Below are 24110 nucleotides of genomic sequence, written 5' to 3' on the forward strand. Positions count from 1 at the left end.
CTTGCTTAATTAAGTAAATGAATTGTGTTTGAGTTGGGGTCAATAAATTAAGCTGTTCTGGATGACATCTCAGTGTTTTAACTCTTTTTATTAAATTAAGTGCAAAATGTAATGCAACACATCTAACATGGCAGTAAGTACACATCCAGACAGGCTGTAAAACATTTATGTTATCTAAACTCTGTTAAGGTCCAGTCAATCATACAAAAGTATGGCTTACAGAGGGTGAGAACATTTCAGGAAACCTGTCAAATGATACAGCTTATGGCTTAACAAATGAGAGAGCGTGAAGAAGACTTTGGGAATTGCAGTCCATGTCAGTATGAGCATAATGTACATAATTTAATCATTATTTTGTATTAAAACATTAATACATATAGACCGACATAATCCCAATTTATCGACAATACATGCTCTTATAGTTTATGCTTTACTACATTTAACATTACCGACATAACCTACATTGTCCAATGTTAATTTTGCATTGTGAGTAGAAACTGACATCAAAACATGATTAAGTAAAAGAAGTAGGTATATGAGTTGGTGTCACAGTGTCAAGACACTGAATAAAGCTTTACACGGGTACATCTCTATCTAATTTTATTTAACAGCAAGATATTCGTCAATTATCAAACTCAAGACAAAGTTAACAATTACATTTTTCAATATTGACCAACCAGTATTGATAATGCTCTCGGACTAAGAGAGTCATCTCTTGAGTTTACACAGAATTTTGTGTTTACAACGTTGTCTGCACACTACTTTTCGGATCTGTGGAAGTTGAAGCCCATAAATTATTGGATTCAATAGTGGAGGAAAAATCAAAAACTGTATAGCCAATGCATTGCGTTCACTAACTGAAAGCTTTTCTGACCCCTCCCAGCCATACAGTACATCAGACACTGCTGTAATGATAAAGATGGCCAAAACCAAAATATGGGGCAAACAAGTTTTAGTAAACTTTGTTCTACCCTCATTGGAGGATATACAAACTCGAACAATAAAAACATACGAAATAAGAATTAAAACAAACTGCAAAAGTACACCTGCAGTTAGTATCATGCCCCATACCTGATTGGCTTTGGTTTGAAAACACGCCAACTTTAGTATTAAAGTATTATCACAAAATAATTTACGGATGTGAGATCCACAAATGGGTATTCTGAGAGTAAGAACAAGAGCTGTTGATGATGCCAAAAGTGGACAAGCCCAGGCCACTACAAGCAGTTTAAGCACAGCATGTGGAGTCAAAATGCTGTGGTATTGCAGTGGTCTGCAAATTGCCACATAGCGGTCATAAGACATCACTGTAATATTTGAGATTTCACAAATGACAGAGGAATAAATCACATAAACTTGTAGTAAGCACCAACTGTAGGTTACTGTGTGAGTATCAGATAGCAAGTCCAGCAAAAATTTAGGGTAAAAACCAATAGTTCCGAAAAGGCTATTCACACATAGATTAGAGAGGAAAATATACATGGGCTCATGGAGGCTTTTTTCCATGATCACTGTTAAGATCAAAGTTAAATTGACTGTAATGATTAGGATATAAAGGACAAATGCCAACAAGAAGTACATAGGCTTATAAACAGATCCCTGCAGTCCAGAATAAACAAACAATTTAAAATCAGACAAGTTGTCCATAATCTCAAGCATAATTCACATGTATCTTAATAATAGTCTAGAGGTAGCATTTGAACATATCCACATAGATCACACACCAAGTAACATCATATTGCAGTATTATGGTCATTAGGCTATATCAAAGACCATTTACAAGTACATTAATGATATAGAAACATGTTGTATTTGAAATGGTGTCATACAGCTATTATACGCACTGCCTGTTTTCTGTTTTGTTGTGAACTCAGGGACTAGATTATTTACTCATTTATAGCTTAACCTCTACCTTTGGGACCGATCATATGAATAGCCTACCTGATTAACTCCAAGGTAATGGGCACTTCACATTGCACGTGACATGTGCTGTGCTCGCCGCTAGGTTGCTCTTGGTTGAGCAATGTCCCATGATTTTTTTTGTAGTGCTTGCCGCCAAGCTCAGCACAAAATACCAATGACTTACAGCGTGCCACAGTCTAAGTTCAACATGACTGAACTTCCACCGCGGCATAAGAGGCAAAATGCTGCTTGCTGTGTGCTTTGCTCGGCGCAGTGGCAGGCCAGTTCTTGTGCGCGCAAGCTATTGAAAATAACGTGTTTCATAGCGCAGCACTGCCGCTTAAATGTGCAATGTAAACCCTGCTTAAGAGTGTTTTTAAACTACACTCCCAGTGAATCAGTCCGAGTAACAACAGTGCATGTGTGTGTCTGTTTATGTGTGTGTGCATGTGCGTATGTGTGTGTGCGTGCATGTGTGATTTTTCACATCAGTGCTAAAAGTGTGTAGGTGGACTCTATGACCCAAAAGTCTGCCATGACCGGCCTCAGGTCAAAGATGTTTGAGAAAGGCTGGCCTTTGTCATAGATTTCTATTTAGAGTGCATGAAAATGCAATCTACTGTTATCCGATTTCTTCTTATTACAGTGCATGAAAATGCACTGTACTGTTCTTCCTAGGCTTCTTATTACAGTACTCTACTGTTCTTCCTAGGCTTCTTCTTCTTTTTCTTTTTATTACAGTGCATGGAAATGCACTGTACTGTTCTTCCTAGGCTTCTTATTACAGTGCATGAAAATGCACTGTACTGTTATTCCAAGGCTTTTTACAGTGCATCCTAGGCTTCTTCTTATTATTATTATTATAGTGCATGAAAATGCACTATATTGTTCTTCCAAGTCTTCTTATTCTTATTAGAGTGCATGAAAATGCACTCTATTGTTATCCGATTTATTACAGTGCATGAAAATGCACTGTACTGTTCTTCCAAGTATTTTTACAGTGCATGAAAATGCACTGTACTGTTCTTCCTAGGCTTCTTCTTATTATAGTGCATGAAAATGCACTATATTGTTCTTCCAAGTCTTCTTATTAGAGTGCATGAAAATGCACTCTACTGTTATCCGAATTATTACAGTGCATGAAAATGCACTGTACTGTTATTCCAACTTTTCTTATTATAGTGCATGAAAATGCACTATATTGTTCTTCCAAGTCTTCTTATTACAGTGCATGAAAATGCGCTGTACTGTTCTTCCTAGGCTTCTTATTATTATTCCGCTTACCACTTTTTCCATACGTAATTTCTCTTGAACAGTTTAACTTAGAAACTTCATTCAAACTTTGTAACGTAGGTCTTCAAATGGATCGGGTTGCTATGTCTTTTCAACTTTGAAACTTTTATACTTTTTTAAACTATTAAAGAAAAACTTTTAAAAATCCCCATAGACTTAACATTGCCGACATGACATCATAATAATGGCCATTAAGCAATTAGAATCCTATGGCAGGTGTTCAGGCCACCTGCAGCCTCAGGCTTTAAGCATACAATCTGGGTCAATTAAGACTACACATCCTATTCAACTGTTTCCTCTGCCCAAAACTGTTTCAAAATAAAAGTCCTCACTACAACAATTCACTGTTAAACAATGTAACCCATTAAACTACTGAGTTAGCTGGTTAGCATGCTAGTTAGCATAACAACTAAAAATTATTAGCTAGGTTAGCTAAGTCATATGGTTAGCATAGTTAGCATGTTAGTTAGCATAGTTAGCATAACTACTAAAAATGATTAGCTAGGTTAGCTAAGTCACATGGTTAGCATAGTTAACATGCTAGTTAACATAGTTAGCATAACTATTAAAAATGATAAGCTAGGTTAGCTAAGTCACATGGTTAACATAGTTAGCATGTTAACATTGCTAACATAGTTAGCATGTTTAACAAAACTACTACAAAACATTAGTTAAGTTAGCTAAGTAGCATGGTTAGCATATTTACTATTGTTAGCATGTTTACAAAACTGCTAGAAAATGTTAGCTAAGTTAGCTAAGTAACATGGTTAGCATGTTAGCATTGCTATTAAAAACAAAAGCTAAGTAGCATGGTTAGCATAGTTAAAAATCTTAGCATAACTGCTAGCAAACATTAGAGCCATTCCAACTTTCAGTTATCACAAATATCTACCTATACACAGCCATTAAAACTATTTGAATATCAACATTCATTAAACTGCTAGAAAACGTTTGCTAAGTAAGCTAAAGATGGTTAGCATGTTAGCACTGCTATAAAACATTAGCTAAGTAGTATGGTTAGCATAGTTTAAAAATCTTAGCATAACTGCTAGCAAACATTAGAGCCATTCCAACTTTCAGTTATCGTCAAATATCTACCTATACACAGCCATTAAACTATTTGAATATCAACATTCATTAAACTTTCAGTCTGTCAACAACTTTTAAACTATTTACCTTCAACTTTTAAACGGTCTACTTTTAAACTATCTATTAAACTATCATTAAACTATCTATTAAGCTAGCTGCCTATCAACAACTTTTAAACTATCTACTGTCTATCAACAACTTTTAAACTATCTACATTCAGCTTTTAAACAGTCTACTTTTAAACTATCAACTTTTATTAAGCTATGCAACCACCATGTCTATCCTAGCATCACTGGTGATTCCTTGGAATTGCATTTCTAGTTATTATTATTCCACTTACCACTTTTTCTGTACGCAATTTCTCTTGAACAGTTTAACTTAGAAACTTCATTCAAACTTTGTAACGTAGGTCTTCAAACAGATCAGGTTGGTATGTCTTTTCAACTTTGAAACTTTTATTAAAGAAACTATTTTACTACTAATCTAAGCAATTAGATTCCTATGGCAGGTGTTCAGGCCACCTGGATCAACTGCCAGTCTCAGGCTTTAAGCATACAAACTGGCCCTATTAAGACTACACATCCTGTTCAACTGCTTCCTCTGCCAAAAACTGTTTCAAAATAAAAGTCCTCACTACAATATTTCACTATTAAACAATTTAACCCTTTAAACTACTGAACTTTTTAACTGTTACTTGTCATCAACTATGACTCCTACCCACTGTAGCTAGTTAGCATGGTTAGCATAGTTAGCATGTTAACATTGCTAACCTTGTTAGCATTTTTAGCAAAACTGCTAAAAATGATTAGCTAAGTTAGCTAAGTAACATGGTTAGCATAGTTAACATGTTAGCATTGCTAGCAAGCAAATAATTTAACCATATAAACTACCCATCTATTTAACTGTTCAGTCATTCCAACTATATTAAACCTCATCTACCTAGCAACCAATATAGTTTGTTTTTACTCTGCATATTTTACATCATATTTTTTGCATTTTCATGCACTGTATTTCCTTCAGGAAAAGCTTTTCTAGTTATAGTGCATGAAAATGCACTATACTGTTCTTAAAAAAATTCTTATTACAGTGCATGAAAATGCACTGCACTGTTCTTCCTAGATTTCTTATTACAGTGCATGAAAATGCACTGTACTGTTATTCCAAGGCTTTTTACAGTGCATGAAAATGCACTGTACTGTTCTCCCTAGGCTTCTTCTTATTACAGTGCATGAAAATGCACTGTACTGTTCTCCCTAGGCTTCTTCTTATTACAGTGCATGAAAATGCACTGTACTGTTCTTCCTAGGCTTCTTCTTCTTCTTCTTCTTCTTCTTCTTCTTCTTATTCGTCTTCTTCTAACGCAGTTAATGCAGCTTCAACCGTTTAACATAGAAACTTCATTCAAACTATGTTGCGTAGGTCTTACTTAGGACATGGGGGCTTTGTATTTTTCATCTTTGTAACTTTTATACTTTTTAAACAATTATTAACTTTTATAAAATCCCCATAGACTTAACATTAGGCTGATGACATCACAATGGACTAATTAACTTGATTTGCACCTGTATCAACTTCCAGCTGCTCATCTAGGCCCCATCAAAGAATCAGTTCAACTGCTTTCTGTTGAACTAGGCCAACTCTCTCTGTGTCTCTCCATTCTACAAGGATATAAGGCACATTTCATCCAACTTTCTATCCATTCATCCTCTTCAAACCATTCACTCATCCACCCATTAAACTATCCATCAACATCCATTAAACAATCTGCCTATCAACATGCATTCAACTTTCTGTCTATCAACATCCATTACACTATCTACATTTTTTAAAACTATATACTCTGTCTCAGGCTTTAAGCATACAATATGGCTCTATTAAGACTGCCGTTAAGCAATTAGAATCCTAGGCCAGGTGGCCAGGCTATATTAAACCTCATCTACCTAGTTCAGTCATTCCAACTATTAAACCTCATCTACCTAGCAAATAATTTAACCTTTTAAACTATCCACCTATTTAACTGTTCAGTCATTCCAACTATATTAAACCTTATCTACCTAGTTCAGTCATTCCAACTATATTAAACCTCATCTACCTAGCAAATAATTTAACCTTTTACACTATCCACCTATTTAACTGTTCAGTCATTCCAACTATATTAAACCTCATCTACGTAGTTCAGTCATTCCAACTATATTAAATCTCATCTACCTAGCAAATAATTTAACCATTTAAACTATCCACCTATTTAACTGTCCAGTCATTCCAACTATATTAAACCTCGTCTACCTAGCAAATAATTTAACCTTTTAAACTATCCACCTATCTGTTCAGTCATTCCAACTATATTAAACCTCATCTACCTAGTTCAGTCATTTCAACTATATTAAACCTCATCATGTTGGTTGCCAATTAGAACATCATCTGTTTTAACAATATATTTCACACCATATGTTTTGCATTTTCATGCACTAGTAATTCCCTGGAATTGCGTTTTCTAGTTCTTATTATTCCTCTTCTTCTAACGCAGTTAATACAGCTTCAACCGTTTAACGTAGAAACTTCATTCAAACATTGACGCGTAGGTCTTAATTAGGACATGTGGGCTTTGTATTTTTCATCTTTGTAACTTTCATACTTTTTAAAGTAAACTATTAATTAAAAACTATCAAAATTTCCCCATTGACTTAACATTATGATTATGACATCACAATACGGCCGTTAGAATCCGCAATTAGAATCCTATGGCAGGTGTTCAGGCCACCTGGATCAACTGCCAGTCTCAGGCTTTAAGCATACAAACTGGCCCTATTAAGACTACACATCCTGTTCAACTGCTTCCTCTGCCAAAAAACTGTTTCAAAAAAAAAGTCCTCACTACAATATTTCACTGTTAAACAATTTAACCCTTTAAACTACTGAACTTTTTAACTGTTCAGCCATTGTAACTGTTACTTGTCATCAACTATGACTCCTACCCACTGTAGTTAGTTAGCATGGTTAGCATAGCTAGCATGCTACAAGGAGACAAGGAAGTTTATTGTCACATGCATATAGTTACTGGAAGTAAGAAATGCAGTGAAATTATGTCTGGTGTCAGCCTATTTGTGCATTAATGGGGTAAAAGTGCAGTAGAAGAGGGGTTTAGTAGATTAAGTGGCAAGGGGCTGCATAAAAAAGGTGGGGGAGGATTGGGATTGGTGGGGGGCACCAACAAAGGAGCACCCAAGAGCAACAGGGGCAAGGAAAAACCCCTTACCAAGGAAGAAACCTTGGGCAGATCCACGGCTCAAGGGGAAACCCAACTGCCAGGGGTCTTGGTGTGTGTGTTGGGGATGACAGGGGAGATGGGATAGTGTGCTGTGTATGTGGGGAGAGGGCACTGTGCAATATGTGTGTTGGAGAAGCTTCCTCATGAGACAATGTGCTGTGTATTGGGGCAGGAACTTACTATTGCAAGCAGAGTACTGTATGTAATGTATGTAATGTATGTGAGTGATGACAGTGAAGATGTGTGTGTGGTTGAGGAGGAGTGGAGCAGTGACTGTGTGTGTGTGTGTGTGTGTAGTGTGTAGGTGGGTAGGTGGGGCAGCAGTGCTGTGGGTATGTAGAGGATGTGTGTTGGAGAAGATCCTGAAGACAATGTGCTGTGTATGTATGTGGGGGGCAGTGTGCAGCAAGTATGTAGAGAGGAGGCTTACTGTAGCAAGCAGTGTGCTGTATGTATGTGAATGATGACAGTGATGATGTAAGTGTGTGTGTGTGGGGGGGGTCAGGGACTTACTATTGCAAGCAGAGTACTGTATGTAATGTATGTGAGTGATGACAGTGAAATGTGTGTGTGGGCGGGAGTGGAGCAGTGACTGTGTGTGTGTGTGTGTGTAGTGTGTGTGTGTGGGTAGGTGGGGGCAGTGCTGTAAGTATGTAGAGGATGTGTGTTGGAGAAGATCCTGAAGACAATGTGCTGTGTATGTAGGGAGGGAGGGGGGCAGTGTGCAGCAAGTATGTAGAGGAGGCTGTATGTATGTGAAGTGATGACAGTGATGATGATAAGTGTGTGTTGGGATGGGATGGGGTGGGGGCAGAAAGGCTAGGCAATCAAGGACATGGGTAGATGGAGGAGAAATCAAAAATAATAAATAAAAAGTGTGCAAAAGTTGGAGAAAGTCAGATATGTGTGTGTGTGTGTGTGTGTGTGTTTTGACGTGTGATGAAATAAGAAAATAAATAAAAGGTCTGTAGCATAGGGAGAGGGATGTAAAAGTGCTAAAAGTCTTGTAGGTGTGTGTGGGGGTGTGTGTGTGTGGGGGGCATGAGTGCTGAGGAGTGAATGAGTGCAAAGTCAGTATAGTGTGAGTTCAGAGTTGGGAAATGTTTGAGAGTGCTGAGGAGTGAATGTGTGCAAAGTCAGTATAGTGTGAGTTCAGAGTTCGGATGGCCTGGGGATAAAAACTTCTCCTGAGTCTCTCAGTTCTGGCTTTGTGACTACATAGGCGTCTTCTTGATTTCAGCGGTAGGAATAATCCATTGTTAGGATGAGAAGAGTCCTTCAGAATACTTTAAGTAAAAGTTACTTAGTTACTTTTTGGAGGGGGGGGGGGTACGAAAAAACCCGAAAACAATCAGTTTTACCCAGCTCGAGTTGCTGCAGCCAGCAGCTAAAGTAGCCAGGCAGCTACAGCGCTACATTCTGAGGTCATGTTTGTGAGCCCCCATGTTCATGCCCCCCAGAGTGTATAGCTGTAGCTGCCTGGCTACCTTAGCTGCTGGCTGCAGCAGTACTCGGTGACCTCGAGAAACGGAGAGCTATGTGAAAAATTGCCGGAGTTCTCCTTTAAGTTTGAGCAGCAGTTGATTTTCAAAGTTAGTTGTGCTCATCCTTGCTTGCTTTGCAGTGAACAGTAATCCAGCACAACTGAAAAGCTGCTCACAGGCATCTGAGGCAGGCAGGCCCATGTTTCAGAGAGAAACTGAGACAACCCATTGAAAGAGCAGAAAATACACTTTTCTAGGTGACACAGGTAATCTGAGGTATCTCGTGATCCACCTCCATCTCTATCTCTTTCAGAAGGACTTGGCGCCAGCTTGATTATTTGTAAAGGAGTTCAGCAGATCCAAGGGCCTCGGACTGTGGAAAAAGTGGGACTGACTACAAGGCCCCAATGAAGAAGAGGGCCCTTGAAAAGTCTGGAATATATCTTATTTTACCTGAATATTTTAATTTCCAAATTAAATGTCAAAATAAACGTTAGACAAAATGTAAAGTTTGACTGACTAAATGTTGTATCATCACTGGTTGTACTATATCAGTGACATTGTTTGCCCTGTCGATGACCATGCTTGTCAAGGCTGCAGAAGTGGAATGCAGAGGGCCTCTCTCCAGATCTGGCACTCGCCAACCGCCAATTAGAGCCTTTATGGATGACCTGACAGTCACAGCAACATCAGTGCCAGGGTGCCGCTGGCTCCTTAAAGGTCTCGAAAGGCTAACATCTTGGGCGAGAATGACATTCAAGCCAGCTAAGTGCCGGTCCCTTGTCCTGAGGAAGGGGAGAGTGGAGGACAAATTCCGCTTCCACATGAATGGTCTCCAAATTCCATCATTGACAGAGAAGCTGGTGAAGAGCTTGGGGAAGCTCTTTGACGTGACTCTGAGAGACACAGCAGCAATCCAGGCCATGCACACGGAGCTGAAAAGCTGGCTTGCAGCAGAGGACGGGTCAGGCCTCCCTGAGAAATTTAAAGCCTGGATATATCAGCATGGCATCCTGCCAAGGCTTTTGTGGCCTTTGCTGATGTATCAGGTCCCAGTAACAACAGTGGAGACCCTGGAGAGAAACATCAGCCAGTTCCTGCGCAGGTGGCTGGGCCTGCCGAAGAGCCTAAGCTGCATTGCCCTGTATGGGCACACCAACAAGCTGCAGCTCCCGTTCTCAGGCCTGACAGAGGAATTCAAGGTAACCAGAGACAGGGAGGTGTTACTTTACCGAGACTCAGCCGACACCAGAGTCTCCTCTGCAGGCATAGAGGTCAGGACTGGTCGGAAGTGGAGGGCGCAGGAGGCAGTCCAGCAGGCAGGGGTAAGATTGCGGCACAGTGTGCTAGTAGGCTCTGTGGCAGTTGGGCGAGCAGGACTTGGCTGCCACAAGGCACTGCGCTATGACAGAGCGCAGGGAAGGGACAGACGGCAGATGATTCAGGGCGAGGTCCGAGCAGAGGTGGAAGAGGAGCGGCGGGCGCAGCAAAACGGTGGCCATGCGTCAGCAGGGGGCCTGGACCAATTGGGAGCATGCACTGACTCGGAAAATCACCTGGTCAGAACTTTGGAGGTCAGAGCCAGCAAGAATAAAGTTCCTGATCCAGTCAGTGTATGACGTCCTACCGAGTCCAGCCAATCTGCATTGCTGGGGGCTAGCTGAAGCACCATCCTGTCCCCTGTGCCCTGCAAGAGGATCGCTGGAGCACATCTTGAGCTGCTGCCCGAAAGCACTGGGAGAGGGGAGGTACAGATGGCGCCATGACCAGGTGCTGAAGGCAGTAGCGGACACCATCTGTGCGGGAATCCAGCAAAGCAAGCACCAGCCCTTAGCAAGGCCACACATTGCTTTCGTCAGGGCCGGCGAGAAGCCTCAGTCACAGCCAAAGGTCCCAGCTGGGCTGCTATCCACAGCAGGAGATTGGCAGATGAAGGTGGACCTGGGGAGACAACTGAAGTTTCCAGAGCACATCACCAGCACCAAGTTCAGGCCAGACATGGTAATAACATCAGAGAGTGCAAAGCAAGTGGTGCTACTGGAACTCACAGTCCCCTGGGAAGACCAGATTGAGGAAGCGTTGGAGCGGAAAAGGGCGAAGTATCTGGAACTGGTGGAGGACTGCAGGCTGAAAGGGTTGAGGGCCCGCTGTGAGCCAATCGAGGTTGGCTGCAGGGGATTCCCAGGACAGAGCCTGCACCGATCACTCAGGCTGCTTGGAATGGGAGGTGCTCAAGAAAGGAAAGCCACCAGAAACATCTGCGAGGCAGTTGAGAGAGCCTCTAGGTGGCTATGGATCAAAAGGGGCGACACATGGCTTAGTGCGCTGCTTGGACACAAGTTGGGGTCTGATCAGCCCCGGCTGGGTCGCCCAGGTGAGGGTGTCTGATGATCTGAGACCCGAAACACCCTGTGACCCTGGGTTCATCACTGAGGATGTGTCCAAGCTGCACCACTAAGGTGTTTCTTATAACTAAGTATACCAAAAAAAAGTGAAGACTGTCTAAGGCAGGGGTGTCAAACATCACAGCAGGTTTCACACAGCCCCCCAGATGTTTTGGGTAGGAAGGGAAAATTAGAAAAAAAGATATTCCCATCCAGTTGTCTTCAACAATGTGTAATAAGCAATATTTCTAGAATATGACACATTGATTAAACCTAGCACTACAAACCACCCTCAGCAAGGAATAAGCAGAAAAACTAACATGGAAGTACAGTAGGCACGGGCGCAACTACCCTTTTCTGAGGGGTATGCAATAACATCATTGCCCCCCCTCCCTCCAAAAAAATAAATAAAAAATAGGTTACTGTTTTAGTTATGATTGATTAACCTTACATTTACATTTAAATAACATTTAGATGATAACAAAGATAGATAGATAGATACTTTATTGATCCCCAAGGGGAAATTCAAAGGTCTCAGTAGCATACAGACATCACTCACAAGAGAGTGTGTGTGTGCTTATGTATGTGTGTGTGTGTGCATGTGTGTGAGTGTTTGCGTACCTGTGTGTGTGTGTGTTTCTGTGTGTGTGTGTGTGTGTGTTTATGCATGTGTGCTAGTATAGTGTGTGAGTGTTTGCGTACCTGCATGTATCTTTATGTGTGTGTGTGTGTGTGTGCATGCGTAGTCTACAGTCATTAAAGGTAAGGCAAGGCAAAGCAAAGTTTTATTTATATAGCCCATTTCAGAACGGTAACCCAATGTGCTCAACATACCACGAAAAAATAACATATATTAAAATAATTAAAACGAAACAAGCCAATAAAAAAACAAAGGGACAGTTTGTGTCATGGACATAGCTATGGTAGCAGATGGAGTGATTCTTTATGATTTGGCCATGCAGGAGCATATACAGATTGAACAAGAGTGGCCTGAGGATCGATCCCTGAGGGACACCGCAGGTTAATGACATTGGTGTTGAGGTAAAATTGAAACTTTTATGCTCTTAGTAGGACCTCAGCCAACAGATGACAGTGCCAGAGAGACACACCCAATATTCAAGTCATAATATGTATGTCAAGTATATGCTGTGGTTAACAGTAGTAGTATTACGGATAAAAGGTAAATTTGATATGGGCCTGTAGTTGTTGAGGACAGATGCAGATTGTTCTTTTTAAGTAGGGGCTTTACAACAGCCAATTTTAGGGACTTGGGATATATGCCGCCGGTCTGTAATGAAGTATTGATTATCATAAGTACATCAGTTTCTATTAGGTGGAGAACGGATTTGAAAAAGTTGGTGGGCAGAATGTCCAGCTCAGACGTAGAAGAACTGAGGTTTTGTATAGTTTTTTCAAGAGTGTCAAAGTCAATAGGGCTGAATTTGGACATAGTGCTGAGCTCATTACACTGAGTAATTGGCATATGGCATTGGTACATTGGTACATATACATTGGCAATGTACACATATATTAATTTATTGTATGGTCCCCAATGAACGGATTTCCACGAAACTTCTACAGCATGCATTCAGGGTGTAATAATGACCCTACACCTCCAATGCCTCATTTTTGCTTTTTCATTTTTGCCGCTATAAATTCAAATTAATGATGGATAGGGGACGGGTTGGGTTGACATGGCCCCTAGAGGCCAAAATACAAAAATAATTGGTCATTCTAGGCCCTAGAAAACTGAGTCCAGCCATCTACAGGCCAGTTGGTGTACAGTCACTAAATGTTATGGTTATGGTATTTAGCACATGCTTTTGTCAAAAGCAACATACAAATAACAATACAATAGTTACATTTCATAGTATACTATTTGGTAAGTTGGTAAGATTACACCAATGTAGGGCTGTAACGACGATATGCGATTCGAAACTGAAATTCCTGACATTCATATCCACAATCCCGTGTCGCGGTGTGAAAAGGCAGAACCGCGACACACCCTTTCTAGTGTTTCACGCAGTGCTTTGCAGCTTACGCGGCCGCATAAGCAACACACATCTCCCGCTTTACTGGTAGCCTAGGCTACGTTGTCCAAAAATAAATAAATAAATGTTGCTTTCATTGTAGACTGTGTTCAACTTTAACAAACAGTATAGAAGTAAACCCTCTCTCCTTGCCCCGCTCTCTCTCGCTCTCCCTTGCTCTCTCTCTCGCTCATGCGCGACAGCCAACACAGTCCAAATAAAGCATTCACTATCGTGAAAGCAAGGACGCATAGAGGACGACTATGGAGTCAAAATAGGGTCTTTAATATTGAGAGCTTGTGAAAAGATGTTCACAAGTGTAATTAAGTTTTGCAACTGTGCAAAAGAAGTTCTGCATGTCACATGTGCAAAGACATTTCGTACCTGTAGAAATATTTTGTACATGTGTGAAAAAAATATGTTCTTGTAGAAATATTATGTACTTGTGTGAAAGAAATGTGTATCTGTAGAAATGTTTTGTACATATGTGGGGGGGAAATGCGGATCTGTAAAAATTCCACACGTGTGGAAAAAATATGTACCTGCACAAATACTTTGTATGTGTGTGAGTCTCTATATGCGACACTATGCTATTTCATGTTCTGGTATGATATTCTTAACGTTTTGACTATGTTACAACTGATAAAAGCATGACAAACAAAGTAACCAAATCGCTTTGCAATATTTTAGTGCAGAAATACTTATGGGTGCTCATTTACAGTAATGTTACGACCCATCTGCCCTTGCTGTTACCTCCAGTTTTAATAACTAGATCTGTGGGTTAGCACCAAAATCTGGGTGGTCGGTTGGAAACGCTGATTGGTTGACAGTAAGCAATGTGTTAATTGGCTCTTCAGCAAGGCAGTAAAATTAGGGTCAAAAGTCCGTACGCATTGTATATCAGTTTTTAGTTCGTACTTTCAGTGTTGTGCAGGAAAGCTTAGCGTAGCGTCGCGTATAGAGATTCACTCACATACAAAGTATTTGTGCAGGTACATATTTTTTCCACACGTGTACAAAATATTTTTATAGATCCGCACCCCCACATATATACAAAACATTTCTACAAATACACATTTCTTTCACACAAGTACATAATATTTCTACAGGTACATATTTTTTTCAGTCATATACAAAATATTTCTACAGGTACGAAATGTCTTTGCACATACAGAACTTCTTTTGCACAGCTGCAAAACTTTATTTCACATGTGAACATCTTCACACAAGCTCTTAATATTAAAGACCCTATTTGACTCTATAGACGACTAGCAACCAGACAGCTGAATTAACGAGGTAGAGTTGTAATAGAAATAGTAGGCATATAGGCCAATCTGCATAAAGTGTGCTGTCATAAATATCAGACATTCAGTATTTTTATATTATATATTATATTGCAATCCTCTGGTGGGCTATTGAAATGTTATTTAATAAAATCCAAAAAAAGAAAAATTGAGGTTTGTATCAAACTATGGGTCAAAAATCGTGATACAAACCGAATCGTGAGGTTGGTGTATCGTTACAGCCCTACAATGTACACATAAATTGTATTGTATGGCTCCCCATGAACGGAATTCCACAAAACTTGGTATGCATTCAGAGGGTGTCATAATGTGCATGAATTTCGTGCAGTTTTGACCACCTGCGATTACAACACCTCATTTTTGCTTTTTCATTATAGGTGGCACTATTTCATTTGAGACCAAGATTATGCTTCTACACAAAGGGGTTCATATGCAGCAAGCATTTGATTGTCAGTATGCATTTTGGATACCCAAAAGTCCTATGGGGAGTTTCTGAGCATTTTACAAAACGCATGAGCATACCTTCGCAAATAATGGTCATATTTTCATTCTATATTGACCAACTTTTGCACACAGCTTCACAATACCTGGTGTTAGGGCTCAGTTGTGTTTCTAAGTCATATCAAGTGACCTAGAGGGCTGAAATGTGGTCAGTTCAGAGATGCTTATCCGGCAGAAAGAAGAAACAATATTCTAGTCTCTGTAACTCCGTGTCAGTACATCACACAGTTCTTCTGATTGTGAAGCATTTGGTTAGAGGCTAAACTAGGTGGGAACAGTGGCCTCTGAAGCAGGCGCTGTGCAATTTCAGGCAAAAACTTGAAATTGGTATTGAGAACCAATGAGTTAAGACCAACATACCAAATAAATGTGTAGTCCTTTTGGTCCTACGGTTCTCGAGATATTCACAGAAAACTGTGTCCGCCCTACCCTCCTTTCGGAGGGTCTAGTCCGGCAGAGGGTGATGGATCAAAACGAAAAACAATGGTTTCCGTGTCATCCTTGTGGGGCTACATGCTTACCAAGTTTCGTGCACCCCGGTCTTTCAGTGTCCCGGGAATCCTTGACACAAAATTACTGAAGAAAAAAAAAATCCGGAAGAAAAAAAACTATGACTAAACCTATATGACCACTATATGGCCGCTTTGAGTATTTTTGAATTAGATTTTTTTTTTTTATTTTGGTTGGTACCAGGGAGGTTAGGAGATTAATGTTTTTGCCTCTAGGGTAAGTCCATGAAAGGATAAACATGTTTTTAGAAGTCACCAATCCACTTCAGACAATCCCAGGGAAGCAATTAGTTCAGCCACACCAGAGGCCCTGTGGACTGGCTAAACACATCCTGAGCAGACCAGATCAACAGGTCACACGACAGCTGCTCCAGGTGGTCTGTATCAAGGGAGATACATTCAACCGTTAATAATCTCCCAGTGGAGGCATAACGCAGAGGACAGAGCTGGCCACCCCATGGATATTGTAATGATGCAACTCTTATCATGGCAGGCAGTTATTGTTCTAATGATATGTTTGCATTTCACGTGTATTATTATAGCAGACATGTCTACAAATCAAGTTAGAGTACAGTGCAGGTATGCATTTATTTGGTATCTATGCTCCCTAAGAATTGAATACTTGACCTTTGTGCACCTTTGTGAAATCTTGAACTTTGATCTGCCAGTTGAGCCACAGGAGCATTGCTTTTTTGGTTTGGAACTAATTTACAGTTGAGTCATCATCACTAACTAGAATGTAATGCCAGAGGAATTACAATAGTGGATGGAAAGCTGCTGGTTTAATGTTGGTGGGGAAATTCCTTGAAAAAAAAACATTAAATCACTTAATCTTTGAGTTCATACAAACCCTCATACCAAAAGACCTGTGTCAAGGCGTTCTTGAGATATAACACTCAAGGTGTTTTTGACCTTGACATTTGACCTTTGACCTCCAACATCAATTCACTTCATCTTTGAGTCCATACAAACACTCATACCAAATTTCAGGCATGTATGTCAAGGCATTCTTGAGATATCGCACTCAGAGTGTTCATTGACTTGACCTTTGACCTCCAACATCAACTCATTTCATCTTTGAGTCCATACAAACACTTGTACCAAATTTGAAGCATATATGTCAAACCGTTCTGGAGATATAATGCTCAAAGCATGAGATATGGCTGTGACTTTTATTTTGACACACGGGAAACACTTAAACAGGATGTGTAGTTTTAGGGAGCACCAGATTGTATGCATTAGAAGCTGAGACGGTTGAATTCACAGGTGACACCTGTGCCAGTGTTCTAATTAGCCCAGGAACTACTCTGGGAGCTTAACAAGCGCAGCTGCCTTTAGGCCATTATGACATCACAGCCTTTGAAGTTTATGGGGGAAAAATTAGCTTTTTAACATTTTTAATCCCCTATTTCTCAAAAAGTATAAACTCTGTTGCCCCACTCCAGACCTTCAGAACGGTTATTTCAACATGTCTGTACGTTAAGCGGTTAGAGTCGCATTAATTCTTGAAAAGGTAAAAAGAAAAGGTTATAATAATAAGAAGAAGCCAGGAGATTTCAAGATAGTGGATTCCATCCACTATAATTAGTTGCAAGTAGGTCATGCCATGATTTGGCATTTATTTGCAGTTTTGTAATTGTGTTCAAGTGCATGGAAACTGAGATTGCAACATTATATCCTACATTACCCAATTGACCGTTCGCAAAACCCCGCCCATCGAACGCAGATAAGCCAATAACAGTCCAGTAGCTCCGTGCAGGCAGACATGGCCCGTCAACTTCACCTTAGCAAAGATGGTTGATTACGAAGATACTTCCGGAGAGGCCATTTCCTGCCCCTGGAAATGTATGTGCAAATATGGTAGCAGTAGTACACGCCCCGCACGAGGGGGGGCCACTATCCCCCATTTATGCAGTGATCGGGCTCCCTTTTTAACATTGAGGTCTATGGCAGAATCCAAGAATTTCCCAGAATTTGTCAAAGCCTTATTTTTCTGAGCAATGGATGCACATTTCGGACCCTGTATCATGATCTCCAAACTCTCCCCATTTCAGGAGAATGTCGTGACAGTATGACCCTCCCCAGTCGGGAGAAAATCAACATTAATGAAGGTGTACACCAAGTTTGTTTTGTACTCCTGCTTCTGTCTGGCGTGGAACCAAGGCGGTCAAACGTCAGTCATACGTCAGTGACGCCCCTGTGCAGGCGGGGACTGAACCAGAGCCCGTCTTTGACTGAACTCCACTTTGCCCCCATAGACATGAACTAGGACGACCCATCTTGCTACACATTAATTATCTTTGACCTTAAGCTCCATAGAAATGTATACACGGGTTTCCCGTTTACCAACAAAACTAGATGCGAGCGCAGCCGTGGGGCAGAAGACGCTTGGTGGCCGTCCACAACGTTATAAACTTTATAAACTTAACCTAAAAAGTCGGCTGCTATAAGCTACAATCGGATTTTTTTGTATACCCCTGTTGTCTCAATGATAATAACATCTCATTTCAGACTATATTTCAAAGTTTGCCGTTCATTTGCATTATTAATATAACATCGTATTTTGTCATTTTTGGCGAAGACATGCATTCCGTTAGGGATCTCGAATTGGTGCAGTTTTCAGCACAAAAACTCTTTTATTCTTTTGCTCTTTTGCATTGCTCTATGCTGCCTCTTGGTTGCGCACGCATGTTTTCGTGACGTTGCATAGAAATCCATAAAAAAATACAAGAACCAACATGTTTCAACCAACAAGTGGTCTTCAGGGCTTGTATTTTTTTTTTTAAATGACTTAAGCCATACCAAATAAAGGCTTTTTAATTCATTCCTTCTCTTTTTACATCTGACTGAGTGCTTGGGACCTGCTTTTTTGTGTCATTGGATTTTTCCCTACCCCAAGAGCACCTATTACGGACTCTACCTGAGCGCCGGGTTGAACCTCTTGCAGTTCCTGAACATTAGGTGTTTATGTGCTGAATATTAGGTGTGAGTGTGAGAGGTTTACAGGCTTAGCTCATGGTCCACTAGAGGGAGCTCAACTGATTTTCTTCTGGTGAGATAGATAGATAGATAGATAGATCCTTTATTGATCCCCAAGGGGAAATTCAATGTCTCAGTAGCATACAGACATCACACACACATTCACTAACAGCAGAAAAAAGTAATTAAAAGTATATCATATAAAAAACACAGCTAAGCAATAAGGACAGTAGAAGATAAAGAATATACTAAAATACAAATTATACTAAATAACACAGAATCTAAATCAAGTCAAGTCTAGGTTAGGGCCTACATTCTAGACCTCTATGGGCAAGGAGTCATTCCTTTATTCTGTATCTGTCCTGTGGAACAGTTTGCCTAGAGACTTGAAAATAATAATAAATGCAAAGTGATTCAAGTCTAGCCTAATTGTTTTTTTTTTTTCTTGGATCTTTTTGGGCAATGATTCTTCTGCTGATGTTGATTGCAGTGGGTGGCAGTGGTTACTGTTATTTTGTTTTGGTGTTGAATGCTGTTGTTTCCATCTTCATGATGTTTCTGTTTTTTGCACCCACCCATCTGGTTTGATTTCAAGTTGCTTGAAATGCTCTATCTCTACTGGTTAGATATGCTTCATTTCAGTAAGATTTGTATTTATATTTAAAAAATATAAAATTATTGTTGCTGTTTGTCATTGAGTTCTAGTATTAGACATCAATCAAATCATCATCCTTATCTGCACATGTTCATGAAATGTTCCAATGAGAGTGCTTATGGATGCTGATGTAACTGAAGAGCACACTCTGGTGGTCAAAGGGCCAAACCAGCCTAATGTGTGCCTGCTCTTAACAGGATACATACACTGAACAGATGAATAATAAATGGTTTAGCACAGAGACGTCAGAGATGTCTCAGGTACACTTAGGTTTATATTCCTCTTAGCATACAAGTTACAAGTTTTGGCATGCAAGTTTTGGTTTACTCGTCAGAAAACCAAGACCTGTGTGTGGGGACTTTGTCATTAAGCTCAATTTATAATTTTGCTACAGGAATAAGCTGGTTTACCCCCCAGTAATGGAATTTTCTGGGTTGATAGTGTGGTGTTGTGGTACGTCTGCTTCCCCTGCCCCTTGTTATCTGCAGCAACTTGATTTAGTAACAAGCAGGGCTGTGCAAACTTTCTTTGCTCACAGCACTGGTGCTGCAGAGCCTGATGATGCTGTAGCACAGTCCACATAATGTTATTCTATAAGAGCAGCCTTTTGAAATAATGAATCATAAAACACCCAGTCAGCTTATTCAAGCCTTTATTTTTAAGAAAATGAGCAAGCCGAGCCCAATAGCACCAGTGACCAACGCGGCTCTCTGGAAGCTTCTATGGGTCTGCTCCAGACAAACACTGCTTCAGTGACAGGAGCAGACGTAGACACAGAACATACAGAAACACAGACAGACAAAACATAAACATTCTAGTTAGGCCAGAGATCATGGGCTATTAAACATGAATAATAATTTATGAGAGAGAACAATATATAGGCTACCTCTTCTCGTCTGGTTTGTTTTCCTCCTCCAGGAGGCTGATTTGTGCCCGGACAGGCCTCTCAGCACCTGAATCCACATAGTTATTAAACTCTGCCTTCCCCATCTCAAGTTTGATGGACTCGTGAATGTCCCCTTGCCTGATGAGTTGCTCCATCACCTCAGGCTCCTGTGCCTCTCTCATCTCATGCTTGACCATCTCCTCACAACTGATGTCCATCTCCACTGTCTCATCTGTAACCTCCTCTTTCACCTCAACATGATTGATGACCTCATCGACCTCCTCATGTTTTCTGGATTCTTCCATCCCATGACGGAGGGTCATCTCCATGCTCTTGCAGGTGACTGCTTCTTCCTTCTCCTTGTGTGTGTCCTCATCCAATGCCTCTTTCAGCTCATCTGCTAAGGCTTTGACATGTGATCGCTCCATTACATCTACCTCAAACTCCGCACTTTCGTCTAACTCCACATCATCATCAAATTCCACCTGCAGAAGTATATACAAAAACAAATTTTACATGGATGGAAAACCTATGATTTGGTAGGTGGGTTTAGGGAGAACAAAGTTGTGTAGATATATGCCAACCTGGTACAAAGGAGGACTTGCAGAATTCTGAAAACCAGATAGTTGTCCCAGCTCATCAGCCAAAGAAAGTTGATTCTCAGTGGCAGTACCATCCTGCTTCAGGAAACTTCCACGTCCAGTTCTACCAATGTGTGGGAGGGGGGGGTTAGCAATTCTTATAGGCCTATAAATAACTTGATCTGAAGCAAGTTCAAGACAGTAATACATACATCAGGGCCATTTCCAACTGGTTTTCCAGGTCCTTGATCCTTGCCTTCAGGTTCTATTATATCAGAATGAACAGAAGGTAAAGAAGATAAACAGCAAAATCAGTTTTGTTCATGGGATTTGCAGTGATCACTCTCAGATTAAGCTATTTCAATCAAAGCAAAAGGACTTTGAATAGGACGCAACATACCAGTTCAATGGCATTCATCTCTTCCAGTGAGGCTTTTTGCTGGTCAATCATACATTTTTTCTGAGAGGTTAAATGAAAAATAACTGAATTACATCATCAAAACACAGGCAAATGGAGAGACAGACATAGTTAGATAAAACTTTGCTCTGTCACAGTATGGCTAATATGAAAATATGGGTATAATCTATATTTGTTGTCATACTCACATTGATAATAATTTGGCCTTGTTCCTCAAGCTCCACTGTTGTTTGCTCCAGTTGTTTCTACTCAAAACAATATGTATTTTAACATGTATCATATCTAACACTTCTGAAGAGCAAGACCACAGATTATACCAAATCAAAACACCATACCTCCAAAGCCTTGATGTGTTGGGTAAGATCTACTATCTTCTTCTTGTTTGTATCGCTTGCAAACAAAACATCAGACATCTGTCACATGAAACATATTCCCGAGATTAAAAAAGGAATTTGAGTTGAACAGCAAAATCAACAGCAACTATTTTTTGCTGACAATTTAGCCTACCTCATTGTTGCTGGCTCCAATGACGTTGCTCAGGACTTTATTTTCTTTTTGCTGTGGGCACGTCAGTTGAAAAGCATGAGATTAGATGATGACTAGACCTACCATAACTATTCATCGGCACAGCTGTTTAATATTAAGGGTTACTCTTAAAATTTGGCTTACTGTTTTGGCCAATCTTTGGGCCTATCTACTTGAATATCATGTGGCTAACAAGAGAAACTTCAATATGCAGTTATTTATTAAACCAACGTTTCAGATTGCGCCTTCATCAGGGTCATTTCTCAAGTTCTGAGTGTGCCACGACACTTCTTCTAAATTCAAGTCTTATTTACCATCGTGAGCACCTCACAAGGTGTGCGATTACCATCATCAAACAAATAACAAGAGAAACTTACCAGCTTATTATTTTGTGCTTTGAGGCTGCTGTTGGCCATCTGGCTCTCAGCTAGTGCCGCCCGAATTTCATCCATCTCTGTCCTGTACTGCTCCATGGCCTTGATGGACATGTTCATGCTACAGGTAAAAGACATTAAGGATTAGGACCTTATAGTGACCTCTAGTAACAGTGATGTTTGTATTTTTCTATTTGCTTGTATTTTCCTATTTGTCAAGATCATAATGTGGCAAACATAACTCTACCTTCTCATCTGGTTCTTCAGGACAGTGTTCTGAACTTCCAGTTCAGCATTTGAATCCTCACAAGCATTGAGTGCCTTCTGCAAGTTCGCAATCGTCCCCATCAGACGGTTCTTGCTCTGCAGCAGCTTCACAATGTCGCTTTTCTGCTCAGGGTTTCTAAAGATATAAGCACCTGATTTTCATTATCTTTAAAATGTGACTGCCTGCGCTATTATTGTGTGTTCTTGAGCTGATACTCTTACAAAGCACAAGGCTGTTTTAGGAACACACTCACATGTCTGAGGAGTTCCATATTTCCTCCTATTCTGCAGCATGGAGAGCATCCCTCTGCTCTAAAGTCTGCTTCATCCCTGAGCACAAATTATACACAGGTTTATAGGCCTACATGTGTAACTCACAGTTAATGTTAGTGTTACTGAAATGCTTTTGTGACTCCAACATGTATCTTTGGTTGGGTCGGGACCCTTATATAGCCTAAGATCTTAGTTGTCGGCATACGATCAAGATCTGGGCCAATAGGACTAGCTATAGACTATAGTTGTGCCCTATTGGGTTAACTTAGCATTGTCCAGAAACAGCAGGTAAAAGAAAAGTCATTTAAAAAGACTATGATAGGCCCTATACTTCTCCTACGTTTATGTTTTGAGTAGCCTACATTTCAGACCCCACACTTTGCAACTTTCACTTCAAAGTTCAATCAGTACAATCAGTAATCAGAAAAAAAAAATGTAGCCTAGATATAAACTATTAAATCATTTCCCCCAGGGACCTGTTGGGTGTCCATTGAAGCTAGATGCGCAGCTAGTTTTCATCGTCCTTGAATTTATCGGAGGAGGTCCCATTAAGTCATTTAGGTTCGCAGCATTGTCCAGTTGCTCAATCCGGTGCAGACCGCTCGGGTCCGAGACACTTTTCATCATGTTTTCCAGGGCCGTTTCAAGGAATTTGGGGGCCAAAAAGCAAAATGGACATGGAGCCACCCCCCACCGCACGCAACGCCTACTACAGGAACCACAGCATAGCCATACAGTTTAAATTCACCCACACTTTATATAAATAAAAAATGTTGACAGTGCAAATACTGCTGTTGCATATACTGTGCATTAGTTTTGAACATTTTGAACATTTGCAATAACACCACCATACCATAAAATCCAATGTCAGCTTTTTCCTCATGAATGGAGGATGAAGTTGATGGTGTACCTGGGAAAATAATTGAAAAAAAAAACATCTGAAATTACCTGTGAAGTACGTCTGACCATTTCACTGTTAGCATATTGGAAATGGTCATTAACAGCTCAGCTCAGTGAGAGAAATTCACTCTACCTTCATCAGTGGAGGTATCCTTAGGAAAAGCCTGAGGGCTGAGAAATTTAAGCAAAGCACCTTGAGGGAGAAAGAAAAGATATGTTAGCATTTCCATATTTTGATATTTAGAAGGGATGCAGCTACTTTCACAACTACCAATGCTTGTAAAAACATCCCAAGCTAATGTTATACATTGACCTAGGCCTACTTGTAGCTTAACATAGCATTTAAGCATTCTGCTGTTTGAGAATTAGACAGACGCACAGTGCTTTAAAGACAGTAAACAGCTGGCGTGCATGAATACTACTAGATGTTTCAGTCTGCTTTGATGCACGGAATTTATCGTGTGGTTTTCCTAACCCCCACTTGGTAA

General features: G+C 40.4%; 3 protein-coding genes across 4 annotated transcripts; 1 reads left to right on the plus strand and 2 right to left on the minus strand.

The window, feature by feature from the left end:
- Window positions 1-708: 708 nt before the first annotated feature.
- Window positions 709-1581, minus strand: LOC125309839 (olfactory receptor 6N1-like). Its single transcript, XM_048266963.1, has 2 exons — window positions 1047-1581; window positions 709-905 (listed from the first exon to the last, which is right to left on the minus strand). Exons 1-2 carry the CDS (start codon window positions 1579-1581, stop codon window positions 709-711), a joined length of 732 nt encoding a protein of 243 aa, XP_048122920.1.
- Window positions 1582-9566: 7985 nt separating this feature from the next.
- Window positions 9567-11424, plus strand: LOC125309840 (the record flags this gene model as incomplete). The annotated part of the gene is given in 2 exon segments (XM_048266964.1): window positions 9567-10514; window positions 10516-11424. Coding segments are annotated over 2 exon segments (1857 nt in total), but the record flags the coding sequence as incomplete, so codon positions are not given.
- Window positions 11425-20033: 8609 nt separating this feature from the next.
- LOC125309571 (kinesin-like protein KIF15-A) lies at window positions 20034-23506 on the minus strand. Of its 2 annotated transcripts, none has more exons than XM_048266590.1 (11): window positions 22704-23506; window positions 22430-22585; window positions 22186-22303; window positions 21791-21841; window positions 21619-21696; window positions 21472-21528; window positions 21266-21325; window positions 21078-21130; window positions 20869-20989; window positions 20285-20769; window positions 20034-20142 (listed from the first exon to the last, which is right to left on the minus strand). In XM_048266590.1, the coding sequence occupies exons 2-11, from the start codon at window positions 22528-22530 to the stop codon at window positions 20043-20045; spliced, it is 1224 nt and encodes a 407-aa protein (XP_048122547.1). In that variant the 5' UTR covers window positions 22531-22585; window positions 22704-23506; the 3' UTR covers window positions 20034-20042. The 2 variants fall into 2 exon arrangements, with proteins under 2 accessions (XP_048122547.1, XP_048122546.1); XM_048266589.1 differs by having other exon boundaries at window positions 20034-20145.
- Between the last annotated feature and the right edge of the window lie 604 nt (window positions 23507-24110).

Source organism: Alosa alosa, chromosome 16 (assembly GCF_017589495.1).
Source record: "Alosa alosa isolate M-15738 ecotype Scorff River chromosome 16, AALO_Geno_1.1, whole genome shotgun sequence".
Taxonomy (NCBI): domain Eukaryota; kingdom Metazoa; phylum Chordata; class Actinopteri; order Clupeiformes; family Clupeidae; genus Alosa; species Alosa alosa.